The sequence below is a fragment of the Elgaria multicarinata genome, chromosome 14 (assembly GCF_023053635.1).
Source record: "Elgaria multicarinata webbii isolate HBS135686 ecotype San Diego chromosome 14, rElgMul1.1.pri, whole genome shotgun sequence".
Classification (NCBI taxonomy): Eukaryota; Metazoa; Chordata; class Lepidosauria; order Squamata; family Anguidae; genus Elgaria; species Elgaria multicarinata.
The window spans coordinates 25,685,543-25,703,939 of record NC_086184.1 but is presented as its reverse complement, the minus strand read 5'-3'; the positions used below and the strand labels follow the sequence as shown (position 1 = coordinate 25,703,939).

At 42.4% G+C, this 18,397-nt stretch overlaps 2 protein-coding genes across 2 annotated transcripts in view; one reads left to right on the top strand and one right to left on the bottom strand.

The window, feature by feature from the left end:
- Window positions 1–4,494, top strand: part of SLC12A4 (solute carrier family 12 member 4) — a 94,955-nt gene extending 90,461 nt beyond the window's left edge. The window contains exons 23-24 of the mRNA XM_063141425.1: window positions 1,935–2,068; window positions 3,298–4,494. Of these exons, the coding sequence (XP_062997495.1) occupies window positions 1,935–2,068; window positions 3,298–3,389 (226 nt within the window). The 3' untranslated portion in view covers window positions 3,390–4,494. The remainder of the gene's footprint in view (window positions 1–1,934; window positions 2,069–3,297) is intronic.
- Window positions 4,495–5,020: 526 nt separating this feature from the next.
- PLCG2 (phospholipase C gamma 2) overlaps window positions 5,021–18,397 on the bottom strand; it is a 73,495-nt gene continuing 60,118 nt past the window's right edge. The window contains exons 26-33 of the mRNA XM_063141227.1: window positions 17,215–17,424; window positions 14,568–14,713; window positions 12,871–12,985; window positions 11,195–11,359; window positions 9,526–9,614; window positions 8,115–8,293; window positions 6,658–6,742; window positions 5,021–5,415 (exon numbers count right to left, since the gene is read on the bottom strand). Of these exons, the coding sequence (XP_062997297.1) occupies window positions 6,700–6,742; window positions 8,115–8,293; window positions 9,526–9,614; window positions 11,195–11,359; window positions 12,871–12,985; window positions 14,568–14,713; window positions 17,215–17,424 (947 nt within the window). The 3' untranslated portion in view covers window positions 5,021–5,415; window positions 6,658–6,699. The remainder of the gene's footprint in view (window positions 5,416–6,657; window positions 6,743–8,114; window positions 8,294–9,525; window positions 9,615–11,194; window positions 11,360–12,870; window positions 12,986–14,567; window positions 14,714–17,214; window positions 17,425–18,397) is intronic.

Here is an 18,397-nt window from a genome sequence, read left to right as displayed (position 1 = left end):
GAGGGCTGTGTGGAGAAATGGCAAGCCAAGGGGGGTAGAGAAAGAACGAGGCTAGGAGGAAGGAGAAAGGGTGAAGTAAAGAGGTACGGGGGAACAAATAGCGAGGCTAGCGATGGAAGTGGAGAGGGTGGGGGGAACAAAAGGAGAGCATCCCGGTCAGGACAGAAAAAATGGGGAGAAACAGGTTCTCAGGATGCTTAAAATACTTTATTTCAAAGCTCGATGCATTTCAGCCTATGTTCTTTCAAAAGCCTTCCTCAGGGGCTGATAGATGTCTGCAGAAATACTCCTAGCAAAGGTGGAGTATTCGATCAGTCGCCATCGATTATCAAAGGGGACGATCGCCTTTGCTAGGAGTGTTTCTGCAGACATCTCTTATCAGCCCCCTGTGGAAGGCCTTTGGAAGAACACAGGCCGAAATGCGTCGGGCTCTGAAATAAAGTGTTTTAAGCATCCCGAGAACCTGTTTCTCCCCTTGTAGCTGTTCGGGAGTGAAGCGAAACCGCAAGTTAAAAGGGTGGGTGGGAGAGAAAAAGCAAGGCTAGGAAGAGAGAAAAGAAGGCTAGGGTTGGGGAAGGGGGTACGGCAGCCTCCAAAAAGTGAGTTGTTGGTGGTGTTCTTTTCTTGCAATTGTGGCAAGTCAAGTTTTAAAACGTGGTGGGCGAGGAGTTATGGAGGGATTAGGAGAAAATGAACAGCCAGGGTCTGGATGTTAAGCTGCTCCTTATCTTTGGGATAGCCATACACAGCCGGTGAAGATCAAGAGTAGGGAAGAGAGGCCGTGTTTTGCCAGGAGGCTGCCCTAAGATCTTACGAGAAGAAGGTTACACAAGCAGGCATTAAAACCCAGATAAATCCCCCACCCAGCCAGAAATACAATAGGAGGTGCTGTGGAAGGTCCCATGAGCAGGACCTGGTTATGAGTGCATTTGGCTGTGGTGGAAGCTTACGGAATTTGGCCCTGAGTTAAAAGAAGTCATGAAGAGGCTTGTAGTAGCAGCAGTGTCTTCTTGAGTCCTTCAGAAGTGTCATTCTTTGGAAATCCCCAAAGGAAATATTAGTATTCCTGTATGTACAAAATAATCCCTTTAAGAAGTTAATTTAATAGTTCATTTTGTCTCTAGCGGTGGTGCCCACCTAACGCCTAACCAAACTAGGTGGTTTTAAAGTATTCTAAGGGAATTGGTTGCAATGGCAAAAAGGTCAGTTTGTCTGAGTTATTATGGGGGCAGGGAGTTCCTTAGGCCCTGAAATATAAAGACTTGTTAAAAAATAAAAATAAAAAACTCTGTGAGATTCCCCAGCGAAAGAGAAGTTTCCCCATAGGTGGTGGCAGCTCTGGGGAGAAAATTTCAAATATGTGGATAATCCTACAAGCATTTTGTGGGAGTGTGCGGGGGGGGGGGGGGTTAGGGTTTCTTTTATATGAAATTGAGGGATGACATTACAGAAATAGGATCAATCCAGGTTTCCCCCCAAAATAATGACCAGGAAGTATGCAGCATGCTTGATAACTCTGACCACTATGTAGAGCTCAGGGTATATGGAGGAATGGGACATTTCACATTGCAACGGAAAGTGAGGAAATTCACATTTTGAAAAAAAATTGCATATGTGTGATTGCACTAATATCAGGCAAACCTGAATTCAGAACACAAAGGTGGAACCATTGAATTTTATAATTATTATAGGTGCACACGGCGCACTCACACACACACACACACACACACACCCCACTTGGAGAAGGGGAGCAAAAGTTCTGTAACATGCCTCATGGCACTCCCAACCTGGTGCCCCCCAGATGTTGGACTACACAGCTTCCATCACCTGTGCCACCATGGCCAATCGTTATAGTGCAGTGATAGTTTTCATTGGTACTCTGATCTTGCAAATGCTAACTTCTAACAGCATGTGTGAATGTGACCTTTCTGCAGCAACCAGTCAAATGTCCGAAGGATGCACACTGCTGTGAAACTGAATGAAGTCATTGTAAACCGGTCCCACGATGCCAGACTTGTCCTTCTCAACATGCCCGGCCCTCCGAAGAACTCTGATGGAGATGAGAACTGTATCCTTTCTCATGGGAATCTATCATTCCACGTAAAACACACGGAAGCATCTGGGCTGGACCTTGTTCCATACCTATCCTGGATTCATCTGAATTTGGATAAGTATGCGGTGTTGCTCCACTAACTAGAAACTAGTATATAATTGCTAGTCCCAAACAAAAGATAGCTAAAAGGAATATGCAGACTTCTTCCTATTTGTTTTGTCTGGTTTATCTTAAGGGCCTCGTGTGGCGCAGAGTGGTAAGTGGCAGTTTCTGCAGTCGAAACTCTCCCCACGGCCTGAGTTCGATCCCAGCGGAAGCTGGTTCTCAGGCAGCCGGCTCAGGTCGACTCAGCCTTCCATCCTTCCAAGGTCAGTAAAATGAGGACCCAGCTAGCTGGGGGAAAGGTAACTGCGACTGGGGAAGGCAATGGCGAACCACCCCGCTACAAAAGTCTGCCAAGAAAACGTCAGCGAAAGCAGGCGTCCCTCTAGGAGTCAGTAATGACTCAAGTGCTTTGCACGAGAGGTTCCTTCCTTCCTTCTTATCTTAAGGGCTTGTGGTAAAATTGTATAAAGAAAAGGATCGAAGTTTCTGATGAAGTAGGACTGGAAGGGATTTCTGACATCAGGTTTTACACTACCCTGTGATCATTCTTGGTGAAACATTTAAATGCGCTCACTTGCCATTTGCTGCAAAAGGGTTAGCGGCCTAACCGTGGCTTAGCGTGTTGTCTGAACAGGCCCTGTGTATGAGAAATTCCTGGAGGAGAAGGCTAGCCCTGATGGTTGGGTGCTGTCTCCAGTATTTGAGGCAGAAGCCTGTGTGCACCAGTTGCTGATGGTGCTATATAAATAAATAAATAAATAATAATAATAATAATAATAATGGGTGGGAGGGTGCTGTTGCACCATGTCCTGCTTTGTTGGTCCCTGGCCGATGGCTGGTTGACCACTGTGTGAACAGAGTGCTGGACTAGATGGACCCTTGGTCTGATCCACCAGGGCTCTTCTTATGTTCATATGTTGTTTGCCTGCTATAGTAAGGCCATTCCTACACCTGCCTTTTTTCCAGGGAACATCCCTCAGCATCCAGATGACACACAGGGCATCCCGGGAGCAGGCAGGGATAATCCCTCCATTTTCCTGGGATAATCCTTAGGTGTAGAAAGGGCCTAAGTCTCCATCTAGGACACTATAAACACTCCTACATATCTTGAATTCTTATCCTTGACTTGCATGCTCCAGATATGGAATTTCTTGAGGTCCTGACTGAAGGCTTGGAACGAGTGTTACTTGTCAGAGGCGGTGGCCGAGAAGTCATTACTATCTACTCTTGATCCAAATAGGAGAAGTGCCTGCCACCGCTAACCCCTCTTTGAGATAAAAGGACATTCCAGTTTGAGTATGGCTTTTCTCCTTCTCTGCTTCCACTTCTACATGATCTATCTTCCTTTTGTTCCACAGGTATACACAATGCACTGCAGATTTAAATGCAAGTTCCAATGAATTCTTCCAGCTGCAACATACATATCTGTTTTGAAGTGCGATGGCATTACACCATTCTGCTAGAGAGACGTCTAATCATGACGCTATGATGCAGCTCTGCTTCTGCTTTCATACTCCAGCAAATGTGTGTGTGGTTTTAATGCTGAACCTTTTTATTTTTTAGAACACAAAAGGGCAGAATTTTTTAGTACAGGTATGTAATTTTTTAGTAAAGGTATGAACTTGACTTTTGCATTAGGATTTAGGGAACTGCTTTTACAGAGCAGCTAGTTTCTGCTGCTGCTGCTAATTCTCTGCATTTTCTAAATAAAAAGAAAAACACAGAACCAGCATTTTTTAAAACACACATTTTTTTGTAGACTGCTCTCTAAAATGACAATTTCAGTATTCGGTCAGAATTTATACTTTGAGATACAAGTTTTAAATTATGGGAATTATGTATGTTGATTATTACAATGATGTACAAGAGACTCATGGGTCTCTGATTAAAATAGACCCTCCTTTCTCCCTTATTTATTTTTCTATTTATTTGTTAGAAACAGTGGCAGTAAGAAAGCGAACCGCCTAGACTAATGATTGTACTCTATTGCCTGCAGACCATTTTTACCTTGAACAGACTATATATATAATAAATGCACAACTGTTCTAGTTAGACGATAGAGGTTTCTTTAAATTAGATCAAAAGGTTATTTCTGTATAGCTCTGCTCTGTTTCAAGTAGTTGCAGTCTACTGCGGTATAAATGTGCAGGTCTTACATGTCAGCACACTTTAGGGGGTCACGCTGGTTACAGAGTGAGGCGTGTTGTTAGAAAATACACCTTTTTAGAACCCGGAACCTTAAGGAATTTTTTTATCACACCCATTACGCTGTATTTACTGTACAGGAGGTCTGTATTTTTTTCCAATAAAATATTGCATACACTTAAATCGGTATCATGTCCTGAAGTGAATGAATCACTCCTAGAAGGAACATCGCGTCTTGACTTGCCAGCTACTGGGGCAAGCTTTAACAAAAGCAGAATGCTTTTTTTGCTCACAACTATATAACGACATAGACTGTTGATAGCCATAGCCCTGCTGTGGACTGTTACTGGTCTAAACAAGCCTTCCCCACTGTGTTGTCCTCCAGATGTTTTGGACTACAACACCCATCATCCTTGCCTCGTATCTAATTTCCATGCAGGATTCTGCTCTAGAGTCAGTTTTGAACTTACAAGTGTGACTAAAAATGGAATTTTACGATAAATCCCTCTTGAAGGGGTTCATTGGAGACTGACATGATAGCATTCTTGCATTTCCAGTCATCTTTGCATAAGCCTATATTGAAAGGTCTGGTGTAGCTGTAAATAAAGTAGAACACTAGAAACTTGACATTTGCAATGCATCTATTTTTCTTGTGTAAAGGCCTTTAAAACATACAAAAAGTAGCCTTATTAAAACCTAAATGAAAAAGTAGATTGGTTTGTAATTGTTAGGCACTTTTTAATCTGTCCCAAAATAGTACAAATCCATGTAAATTTAGTGCCAGTCAGCCTTCATACTTACACTCACTCACAGACTTCTGATGTACACATACATTAAAAATAAATAAAATTTCAGACCCATAAATCAAATACAGATTTTACAATCTAAGGTTTCTAAAACACACAAGAAAAGTTGTTTTCCTTCAAAATCTGACATTCTTCAAGCTACTGTGTAGAAATAACCTTGCTTGGTCCATAATATATCTGATGGTTTAACTTCTCATGTTACTAAGTTAGGATGTGATTTCAAAGACAATATAATCCAAATAGTGACAGTTGAGGCACGTGGTAAGACATCCTCTCCTCCCAGACAACTTGGGAGCGCAGTTCCACCTAGTGAAAGAAGCAAAAGAAGGCTCAGCAAAAAAGATGAAGACATGTTTCAAAGATATTTGGAAAGGCTTAAGCACACTTAACTATTGGAATGTGGCCAATATGCTGCAAGAATCTACAGTCACATGAGTCATCTTACCAAATGGCACAAAATATTAATGAATTTGGAGTTCTGTAAGTGATTAATGATTTGTAAAGGAGGGTAGGCCTGCACAACCACTGTACAAACATAGACTGGTTTTGGGCAATCACAGCAAGGGAAGCAACCATTGGGTGCAGGTTATCTGAAAGACCGTATTCTCCCTTACAAGCCTGCCCGTGCGCGGAGATCTTCCGGAGAGGCCTTTCTCTCAGCCCCACCAACATCCCAGGCACGCCTGATGGGTACGGGGGAGAGGGCCTTCTCAGTGGCTGCTCCAAGGCTCTGGAACTCCCTTCCCAGAGAAGCTAGACTGGCTCCCTCTGTGCTACACTTTCGGAGGCAGGCAAAAACGTGTTTGTTCCGACAGGCGTTTGGAACTACTCTGCACCTGTGTTAATGCACTGGATCCCCCCATCCCTTTTAATTTGTTACACAGGTTTTTAATTTTACTGCAGGTTTAATTCTATTTTGCTTTTGTAAATTTATGTTTATATGTTTTAATTGTACATGTTTTAATCTTGTAAACTGCCTTGAGTCCCAGTACTGGGGGAAAAGCATGATATAAATTAATATCATCATCACCACCACTATAGCTGCTCACCTTACTTTTGCCGTGCGAGCGACCACGAATTGCATTATTCCCTGCGCTGCAGCACGGGTTGGCATGTCATCAAAGCCCAGCAGAGTGGGGGAGGCATACCTAGGTTGTCGGCTGGGTACAACCCCTAATGAGTCATGCCCCAGGTTCAGTCAATCCGTGCTGCAGTGCAGGGAATATGTGAATGGCCATCACGCACACACAGCAGGTGCGAGGGCAGGGGGATGAGCTATGATGGTTGCTTCCCTCGCTGCGATCATCTGAACTCACCCATCATGCCATCACTCTTGTCACTTATTGAGAGATAACACAATTTATGTTTACTACGCAAATAATTCCAGCCTTCATAGTAGGTTTGCTTTGTACAGAACATCATAGCATATCATTTTCCCCTACCATTCGCCCACTCCCCAAAAAATTGTTTAGAAAAATCTAAACATTTCGCATTCTGTAGAATGTCCACTTTAAACAGCATTCCCAAAGATAAGGCAACGTCTCTTACCAGGTGGTTTTATAAATAACACGCCAAAGGAAATGCATTCTTCTAGGAGTAGAATTTGCTGTTGCTGACTCTTTTCTCCTTCAGTCTGAAAGAGAGCAAAGGGGTGGAAAACTTATCTGTGTGGCTACATATGTTAGCCCCTGCAGCCCAAACATAGCATTTTCTTCCCTTAAAACTAAACTTAAACATAGAAATCAAAGAAATTCATTGTGCATAATTAAGGTAAGAAGCATAATATATACTTGCATTTATATGACACTTTATGGATTAGATCCAGATTTAGTCATACCAAGTAGACTCGTTGAAATCAATGGGAGGACCTGTCCCATTGATTTTAATCCGTATACTCTAAGGATAGCTAAGCCTGAATCCTACCAAATATCTTTAACTGGGGAATTCTACCTCCTGATTTGCAGTGTTCTGAGGTCAGCGCCTCTAACTTAATCTAAGCTCTTCCGTGCTCGTTCTGGCAAGGTGGAAGTCAGGGACAAGTGATGTGCTCCCTTCATTCCTGATCGAGCTGGGAGTGTTGACCTATTTCCATCTTCTTGCAAGCAATGGGTTAGAAATGGCTTACATGAGCTCCAGGGCTGACAGAAATATTTCCCCATGCTGGATGGAGAATTCCCCTTTTCACCTCTCACAATGTTGGAGCTCCAGTGTTGGGGAGCTAAAGTATGTGGACACAAAGCCCTATGAAGAGAGACTGAAAGAACTGGGCATGTTTAGCCTGGAAAAGAGAAGATTAAGGGGAGACATGATAGCACTCTTCAAATACTTAAAAGGTTGTCACACAGAGGAGGGCCAGGATCTCTTCTCGATCCTCCCAGAGTGCAGGACACGGAATAATGGGCTCAAGTTAAAGGAAGCCAGATTCCGGCTGGACATCAGGAAAAACTTCCTGACTGTTAGAGCAGTACGACAATGGAATCAGTTACCTAGGGAGGTTGTGGGCTCTCCCACACTAGAGGCCTTCAAGAGGCAGCTGGACAACCATCTGTCAGGGATGCTTTAGGGTGGATTCCTGCATTGAGCAGGGGGTTGGACTCGATGGCCTTGGAGGCCCCTTCCAACTCTGCTATTCTGACTCTATGATTTCCATGGGGGCTAAGAGGCAAGATCTGATTGGCAGGGGAGAGATCCAAATAATCCTATGGCTCATGAGATGCCCTCCTTATAGGTTTGCTGCCTTAAAATACTTGATTAGTTTTATGGCACTTCTAAAGTCCCCTTGACTCTGAATGACATTCCAAGGGCAGCATCCATGTTTGTTGAGTTAGTTGAATAAAGCACTTTAAAAAGCCTGGAATGTCTCAGCTCAGTTAATAAAACAGTTCCTACAAAATCAAGTTGAGACAAAGATAATGATTGGGGTTCAATTATATACCAATTACTTCTTTAATTTATTATTCAGGTTCTTTGGGGGTTTCCTAGAGAAGGTGTCCCTATCGACGTACCTCCTGTTGCATGTCTCTTGATACACTTGCAGCTGACCCTCATTCACATTGAACTCTTGCAATAAAGCGTCTCGGTTAGGACTCCTTAAGTTCCTCCGGGTGTCGTATAACTGATTGTTCAGTTCTGCTTGGCGCTGCCGTAGCTGCCGAAAGGATGAATAGAGATCTTCTTCACTTTCCTACACAGAAAAAGAAAGAAAAGGACATTAGATACAATTAGAACAACGATAATCAAGCTCTTTTCATAAACTTAGTTCATAATCCTGCGGATTTCAATAGAAGAATTAAGTTGATAATAAGTACATGCTCAAATCTCTCCCACTGAAATAAACAGTGTGATTGCAGCTACATCAGGAAACACACCTGCATGCAGAATGAAAGGGGAAACATTTAGGGGATGGTAAGCAATATGGACAGCTCACAGTGAATGTTAAAATGACAATCATAATGGGTTGGGGTTTAAATAGGCAGGGGTGACGAAGGTGTGGCCCACCACCCTATAACTCCCATCAGCCCTAACTAGCATTGCCAATCATGAAGGGTCATGGGAATTCCACTCCCAACAACATCTGGAGGGCTGCACGTTCCCCATCTCTGCAAATAGGTGCGAGTGGAAGACAATTTTGTTTAGACAAAGAGAGTGCAGAGTTTACCAGCTCTCTTCCCATGAGCAACGCGCTGCTTAAACATCTGATTCAAAGACCCTCCAACCCTCAGGAACGGCTTTTTGGATGGATTACAGTGCAGAATCAGCTACAGCAACATGGTGCACGCCAATGTGTTGGACTGCAACTCCTATCACTCCATCCTGCATGGCTGGTGGGTATCTGTTTGGGAAAGGCTAGGCTCCAAGAACCCCCCCACTCTCTCAGCCTAATCCAGCTCAAAGTTTTTGAGAGGCTAGTGGGATACAAAATCTAACCATACACAATGGTCCACATCACAAATTCTTCAGGGAAGAAACTAAGCTATCCTAAATGGCATCCAGTCAAACTCAGTTCTCCATATGGCTGAGCCGAAACTTCCCTGGTGAAAACGACTAGCCCAAAATGGTGATGTGGTGTTTTCCCTGCCCTGATTCTGCCCCCTCACCCAAGGTTGGCTCTGCTTTCACTGAAAGCAGCCAATTTCCTCCCACAAGTCCCATAGGAATGGAGGGGAGGAGGATCATGTATGGCTCCTTGGGGGAAACGCGGAATATACATATAATTCATAAGTAAAAAAATAGACATTCCATCTTCACATAGCATTGACCTTGTTGGGGGGGGGGGTAGGACTTCGGCTACAAGCTGCACAGAAGAGCACCGCCAGGAGTAAGAATCGCATTTATCTCTCCCTGAATTGCCAAAATGCTCTCCATTTCTGCCACCCGGTGGAAGGCAGTATTAAAGGTCACAACTGCTGCACTTACCAGGATTTGCTGCATCTCGCAATAAACCAAGAGGGAAGCCAGCTCTATATCCTCGCTATATCCATTTTTGAGAGGGACTGACCGAAAGCCTAAAGGGACAGGATTAGCAAGGTTAATTATAACTTCAAGGCTGTCGCAGATTCACAGACACGATGGAACAGCCTGTAGCTCACCTGTTCTATTCTTGAAAGTAGAACAGAGTTTGGAGATTTACTAGGAAGCAGCAGGCAGAGCAGGAAAGACAGGGCACCATGGAGAATCGCAAGACAGTCACATGAACCAGAGCTGAAAAAAATCAAAAGCTGCCACAAGGGATATGCATTTCTGCAACACTTCGAAAAGCAAAAGTAGAATGTAAGCGAGCCCAACAATCTTTTAGCAGGGGGATACTTCAGGACTCATTCCAGATTCAGAGCGTGGTGGACACTGTGACAGGATTAACTGCATCACAGTCTTGGTTTTTTACTGAAGTCATAGGGAGCAGCCTAATGGTCCACTTGCACTGGCTGCCTGTATGTTTCCGAGCCCAATGCAAGGTGCTGGTTCTAACCTATAAAGCCTTACACAGCTCAGGACCACAATACTTGACGGAACGCCTTTCCCGAGACGAACCTACCCGCACACTATGCTCAACATCTAAGGTCCTCCTCCAGGTCCCTACTCTGAGGGAGGCTTGGAAAACAGCAACAAGGGAAAGGCCTTTTCAGTGGTGGCCCCTCAATTACGGAGTGATCTCCCTGACGAGGCCCGCCTGGTGCCAACATTGCTATTTTTTCAGTGACAGGGCAAGACTTTTCTTTTTCCCCAGGCATTTAGCAGAATGTGATAAGTTTTAATTGATCCCATATCTGTTTTTAGGTTTGGCTGACACCTCAAAGTTGTTTTTGGATGTATGTTGTTTTTGTGTATACTGTCGTATGTTTTTAAATTTTGTATATCGTTCTTAATCTTTTGTAAACTGCCCAGAGAGCTTCGGCTATGGGGTGGTATAGAAATGTAATCAATAATACTAATTCTATTGCAATACTATATAGCTCATCCCTGCTATGAAAACTGGCAGTATAATAGAATTTCCATGACCATTGCTTTATTGCTGATTCACTATGTCCTAAAAAATACATTGCTTTAGAGAGCTAAAAAAGCCTCTCCGAGAACACTGTTGAAATTGACAGATTTTTTTTTAAGACAATACATATCCAGAGCTGCAGAATGTCATAAGTTTTGGAATAAGCAAAGTGTTTGATAGAGCCTAGGAAGACAAAAGCTGTACCTTGGGAAATTTACGAGGCGATGGTACATGGATGATAAAACCCTGAGGAATTGGCACGGCAGGAAAAGTCTTGAGAAGGTTGAAACAGGAGCTTGCAAGCAAGAAGAAGCAAGGGTGTGCTTGATTGATCAGTGAGGTTATGCAAGGAATCACTTAAGCAAGGGCTTACTCATAAAAGATCTGAGAAAATGTTTGTATATATTGCACTTTTTAAAAAAAAATATGCTCAAAGATCATGCAACTTAGTTCTGTAGTCATTTCTCAATTCCCCTTTTGGTGTACAGTATTGGTGTACAGTAGCGTCCCGAGACAAACATGTCACCTGGGACCTGAAAGCCAAAGTAATGTCCACATTATCACATTTTTTGCTCAGTCTGTCACTTTATACTTGATATTTACCTGATTTGATTCCTTTGATAGGAAAAGTGGCATGGGCTAAGAAATTAGGATCACTGAACATGTCCTCCTCATAGACAACGAAGCGCAGAAACGCTAGATTTGGGTCATAAATTTCAAACTTCACTTGCTCCTGGGATGACCAAACTGGGTTAAGGCCATTGTCATCTGTAATGAAATAAAACATTTTATAATATAAATTTACACATTAGTATGAAACCAAAGCTTGAGATCAAGGCAGCCCCTTTGTTTTTGCAGTCTCAGAGCCACAGAAATAATCCAAAACTGAGCTACACAGGGGAGGGGACTGTGTTCAAGCTTGGCGGGTCACAAGATGGGCAGATGTGACCTATTCCTTCTGCACGGGCCTACCCAGATGTTGAGCTCTTTCTCAGAGCCCATCTACAGGCTCACTGCTATCAAAGGTGTGTCAGGGGTTGACTTGAGATGGGGTGCTACCACTGAAAAGGCCCTTTAGTGTATTGTTGTTTTCAATCATTTGAGCTGTGACCATCTACGGAAACACATCTGGTTGAAGAGTGGAATAAAAGTGGATGAAAAGTGGATGAAATCAATCCTATAGCAAAGGGGTCCACAGCCTTTTTGGATCAGTGGGCACATTTGGGGAATTTGAGAAACTGTTGCGGGCACCACCACAAAATGGCTCCCATGATGGGTATGGCTACTCATATAATGGCTGCAGTGGAGGTCAAAAGTGAGCTAAGGGGGTGGGGAGAGAAACAGTGACGACAGAGGCTGGAAGGTTGTATTGTTTTACAGGTGTTTTCCTCCCTAGTTTTTGAACCACTTTGGAAATAAAAATTCTGGGGAACATCTAGGAAGTAAAACTCTACTGCTTCACTGAAATACTTAGCTCAGAGAAATGAATTTCCATTTTACATGTACATATACGAATTCCCCAGATTTGAGTATAAGATAAAATGTATAATGCATATATACATTACCAATCAATTTGTAGACTCATGGTTGGAGTAATGCTATGTGTTTGATCTCCATCTCACATATTAAAAAACCAACAGACACAACAACAGGCTCAGTTCCAAAAGCACATTGCTACTCTGCAATCTTGCTGTAGAACAATGTAGTGTCCACATGTTTCTCTGCCTTAATGAGCAATCTCATGAAGGCTGCAACTTTATGCACACTTGCTTAGGAGTAACCCCCATTAACGTCAGTGGCATGTACATTGGATTTCACCACAAGAGTCCAAATGTAATTGGGGTGCAATCTAGGCAAACCCCCATCAACTTCAAAGCAGTGTTAAGTGCATTGACAATTCTCTCCAACTGAAATGCTTAACTATGGATGGATCATGGTCTTCATTTTCAAGAAAATGCTGAAATACTACTATAGACATTCCAAGTTCTTCTTTCCTTCAGTTGTGATCCGTAAAGTTTAATCAAATTGCTGTGCTAATCTTAATGTATTTATTTTTTAGATTTTAATCCCATCCTTTTTCAGGGCAATATGTATCCCATTGCATCTTAACAACTACTTTGTGAAAAAGATTTGTGTGAGAGAGATAGTAGGCTCTGTACATGAACAAAGATCTGAACCTAAGTTTCCCTGATCTAACACTCTAAATCACTACACCAAGCTAGCTCTCTTTTATATTAACACAAAACTCATCTTTCCACAAAGGGCTGAGTAGTACTTACTCACAACAGTTGTCTTGAATTTATTGTTGTCATATTCAGCCCCACAAATTTCCACCTCTACAAATGGGCAGGCAATACTCCTGCCAGGCTTGGGAAGATGGCGAGCACCAATGACCTGTTTCAGTCAAGTATTTCATGTCATTATTTTGAGTTACTTAAAAGAGTTACTGATACATTTATAGAAATTCAAGAAACTATTATCCAAACAGCTGAATTACAATAAGCTGTTGTAATTGGGGGTGGGAAGTAATTACAATTACTTCCCACCCCCAAACACATAGGGCACAAACTGGTTTTAATAGCAGATATTCAAGCACTCCCATTGAAACCAAGGGGACTGGTAAGTGCTCAACGCTGGCTGCATCTTGATCAAAGTAATGAAATTTGCTGAAGACAAAATATACCATTAAGACTATGCCACCCCAAAATCTAGTATGTTAGGACTTAATGGGTCTGGACAATTAGAAGATCCCATATTTTATTCCAAAGAAAGCAATAGGCTTAATTTAACTTGTTTTTTCTTCTAAGATGCTTATATAGTACTTCTAGGCTTCTAAGGTGCTTTTAAGATGCCACATAATTAAACTCTGTTTTAGCAAATTTGTGAGAACTATTTCATATCCAGATAGAAAGTTATCTAGGGTGGGCAGTTAAGAGCCACCAGATTTTTTAAATTTATTTTTTGGCTTGCATTCAAACAGACGATGGGAATTAATGCTTTGACTATGAATCAGTGTTCCAACACCTTAACATGTATCTGCATTCCTATTGCAACATTGCCAGTGAGGAACAAGATGGGGGGGGGGGGGAAATAAACCCTCAGGAAATCTAGGAAAAGCTCAAAGATATTCTGACTCCAACCTCTCCAGGACTTGTATTGCCCCCACCTGCCATATACATACATATTCTCTCTCTCTCTCTCTCTCTCTCACACACACACACACACACAAGCACTGGACTGTTGCAGTTTTCAGGGGGCCAAACGCAGAGAATGCATAAGCAAGCCACCAAACAGCATTTGCTAAATAAGGTGTTGGCAGCTAATACACAAAGACCTTGAGTGGGTTTGGACAACACAATAACCAACGGTGGGTTAAATAGTCAAAGGTGCATTAAACAGTCAATGGTTGGTTATTGTGTCATCTGTCGGAACATTTTCACACCATACTTGGTTATTCCACTGAAATAACCAACTCAAATAACCAACGTTGCGCAGTTGAATTATTTGAACAACCGTTGGTTATTGTGTTGTGTCAGGCACTATTGACTATTTCGTCATACACGCTTACTTTCAGCAACTACAGAGTCCCCTGGCAAGAGTGACCAAAGTGACAGCTGCCGCTCTAGTCCAGTCAGCAGAACTCGCAATGGCTGATGGGATACCAGCGTGAGTTCTGAGGGGGGATGTATCAATCAAACACACCATTGACTAACAGTCAACTCAACACTGGCCTTAATCCACACCACAGTTGACTATAATCATGTCGTGTGGGGAGTCCCCCCCATCAATAATCAACCGTGGACTTAACTCTCAACCCACCACTGACTACTGTGTTGTCCGAATGCAGCCCTTATGTCAGTCTATGGAAAACCTCCTCTCCGCAAGCCAGTATTAAGGAGAACAAGGCAGCCTCTAGTGACAGATGTGTTCCTCTTCTATAAAGTAATTAGTTAATTAAAAGTTGTTGTTTTTTTACCCTCACTGTCAAGATCATCTGTAGTTTCTTCTTGGATTCATTTGGCACTGGATCATATGCCTCATTCCTCATGCTTTCTGGCTGTAGTACATAACCAGTCCGTCCGTTGAGCGAAAACAAGGCATGGTTCATTTGCATGTATTTATCTGGTGAGAGAATTTAGAAAAGCCCGGTTAGCCAGATTGCCTGTTTTAACAAGTCTGAAAGGACGTGGGCAGGGTGGGGAATCAATCAGATAAATCTTTATTATTAACAAATAATAAAGGCAAGCAGCATCCCGCTTCTCCCAAACTTGTGAATAAAGCAAGTATGTGGCGAGGTTGAACTGCATGAATTATTTGAACCATCTTCAAATAAGATGGTACCGAAAGACCGGTACCATCTTTCTTGATGGAAGCCGACCAGCCAGGAACGACCCAGGTGATCAGCCTAATCCATTTGATTGACATATTGAGACATATACTGCAGTCACCTGTGATTGTTCCACAGGGGGGAAAAGTCCCAAACAACTGAGGAAGGGGTGAAGAAAGGAGGGATGTGTTGGGAGCTCTCCCTCAACAATGCCGGCTATCAGTTCTTATTGATGGGTGACACGGAAATATATGTTATGAAACTCCCTTTGGTTTTCATGGGAATAGAATTGCAAAATGCATTTCCTGCTACATGACGAAGTGTTAGTTTCAGAGAAAGCTTGTCATAAGTTTCTTCACCCACCCCAGTTACTGGTGATGTGATTGTTGGATTTACACAAAACCGATTAGGGCAGATATAAGAAAATTCCATCCAAAAATAGATGCTGCCCTTGTAACAACATCGAGGTGGAGTCCATTCTACATGTTCTCTTCCATTGCGATTTTTACCAACAGGCAAGGAAAGACCTAACATGTCCTATCACGCCACGTTTCCCGGGACGCTCCCCTAAGTCACTTCTGATTAGTCTACTCCAGGGCTCCAGCAAATCTACCAACAAGAAGGTGGCCAAATTCCTGAATTTGGCCATCCACACCAGATCTCTTATGGATGCCTGATTGTGTTTTAATCCACAGATTAGCAATTTCATCATCTATACATCCCTTCCTTTAACATCATGCAAGGCCCTAATAACCCGATCCTGTTCCCTTCTCCAAAACCATAGAATAGCAATCTAGTATCTTTAATGGTTTTGTATTACTCCCCCTTACTTCCTTATCCCCACTTTGCACTGCTGTATATAACTGCTTATCTTCTTGTTTTATATTGGTCTGTTGACTGTAAATAAAAAATGATGACACAAAACCTATTAGCTACTGGAAAACACCAAAGTAGTGGCTGGCTTCACATCAGCCAACACTAAATCTCTGCAAAAACATCTTTAATACAGATGCATTGCAACAAACTACGGATTTGATGTTTTCTTGATAACTAACTGCTTTTTCTTGCAATTTTTGCATTTGACTTATATATAACTCAGGCACTTGTACAGTGTCCTTTCATTATACAAAAGTACTGTTCGTATATTTTCTAAAGCATGGTGCAAATCTGACCACTAAACCATGTTAATTTACAACTAAATAGAGTATTATTCACATTATTGTTGCTTTATTGTTGCAGCCAAGCCATGCATCTCTTTGTTCCTTTGTTTACATTTTGCACGTTTTCCTCCGCCTTTTTAACATTTGGGTTGGATTTGATTAAACTGAATTTAGTTTAAATGCAAACGTGCTGTTACTACTGCCACCCCACCCCAACCCCCAGCAATGCCTTTTTAGATGGAGCCAGACCTGTGCTCATATGAGAATAGGACAGCGTTAAGCAGGACCTCATCTCTCAGCCTCAGCTTTCACAGGATCAAAGGTGCTGTGAAAATAGGATTCTGCCTTATACCAGGCGAGATAACATTTACCCAGGTACAAACAGTTCAATCTTTGTAGCAGCTCTCTGGGAACTCAGAAAGAAACTCACAATCATCCCTTGCTACTTCATCCATTTTGGGGGGTAAATGAGCCCATTTGATTATTTCTCGACTATGAATATTTACACTTTAACTACCAAATACAGACAAAACAGAAAACAAACTGCTTTAGTCTTCCCAAACCCTGCCCCCAACCTATCAGTTGTGGGAGTTTCATTTTTGTGTATTATTTTGTTTTTGTGAGGGTGCAGGTAGCATGGGCCAAGAGAGGTTAAAGCAGAATAGAGCAACACTGGGAGGAGGAAGAAGCGAAGAGGACATGTAGAGGGTCAAAAATTCATTATTTTATTTTATTTTATTTTATTTTATTTATTTATTTATTTATTTATTTATTAATTACATTTTTATACCGCAATCATATCATACCAAAAAAAAAAAAAATCTGAAAAACAGATTTTGGTCTCAGAACCTTTTTTTCAGTGTTCACATATAAAGCTTAAATTGATTTATGATTCAAATTAGCTTATGGAAAATATATGTATACTTTGTCTTCCAATATTAATAATATTTAAATGTGGCATAAAAATCGTAAGGGAGGTGCAAGTGATTTTTCCCACATGATATGAAAGCCTCAGTCTCTCCCCCCCCCCACCCCCAATTAAGGAGGATATCATGGAAGGAAATGGGTGCTTACTTTTTAAAAGCGGGAGGGGGTGGGTGGGAAATGGCCAAGCACTCCCATAAAGATTTTTTTACCTGGCGTCTGGTAATTAAGAGCCACCATCTGCGAGCCACAAAACCAGAAGCGGAAAGGATCATAATTTGAGGAGTCCACTCTCTGCCCTTTCGGATATATCCGCGTCAGTCCCTTCTGATTGTATTTTAGCAGGTCCACAGCCTTCTGCTTGACTATGCTTTCTGCCTTGGTCTCCACAAAAGAACGGATTTCTTTGAAATCAGGATTTTCTACAAAAGGGAGAGGTGAGAAGGAGCTGCTGGTTAAGACATGTTTCCACTGAAGCCTTGTGCAGTTGATTGCAAAGTTGAAATCATTTCATGGTTAAGAATGCTTCTCCAAGCACTAAAGCTGTGGTGGCCAGTCCTTTGGGCAACATTGCCATAGGCCAAGTCCAAAGAATGCAATAGTGCCATTCTAGGACACACTTCATCCATGTTCAACTCTTGGTACCTTGTGTGTTTTCCCCTCCCTTCTAGCAAGCCAGAAAAAAGGCAGCAGCAAAGTGTGGGCAAAGCAGGCAGGGGTCAATTGGAATATTTTAAAGGGATGGATCCAGACAAAGTCGGATGAAGAACTTTGACTTTGTTTTCTCACCAAGCCCAAGGCCCTCCTGCAACTTTCCAGACAGGTCACAACTCCCTGCTGCCTCTGCCACGGTGACATGTAGGCGCCCTGGCCAGCATGGCCACATGTGCAATAAAGCCATGTGGGTAAACAGAGCATCCTTTAAAAGGGCAAACCATTAGAAGGGTGCTTTAGCCATGGTTTGATGTTCGATAACCCATTTCTCACAGGATTTATTACCTATCTCAAGCAACTAATTAGAAAGATTTCCCCAGAAACCTTATGTAAGACCGACCTGAAGAGACCATGTACTGACTTGCAATGTCAAAGTCACGAGTCAAATACAAAATGGTAATAAAATGGATGCTACTACCCCAATTACGTCAATACATTTCCCCACCCTTTTGGTGGCATAGATATGCACCATATTCTAGGATGTAAGGATTTCAGGCACAACAGATTAAAAACAGACCTCAGATAAAAATACTGTCTGCCTGGCAGGACAAAAGCCTACCAGAACAAGAAAACAGAACCACAGAACCATAGAATAGTAGAGCTGGAAGGGGCCTATAAGGCCATGGAGTCCAACCCCCTGCTCAATGCAGGAATCCACCTGAAACCTTTACTCCATCGGGC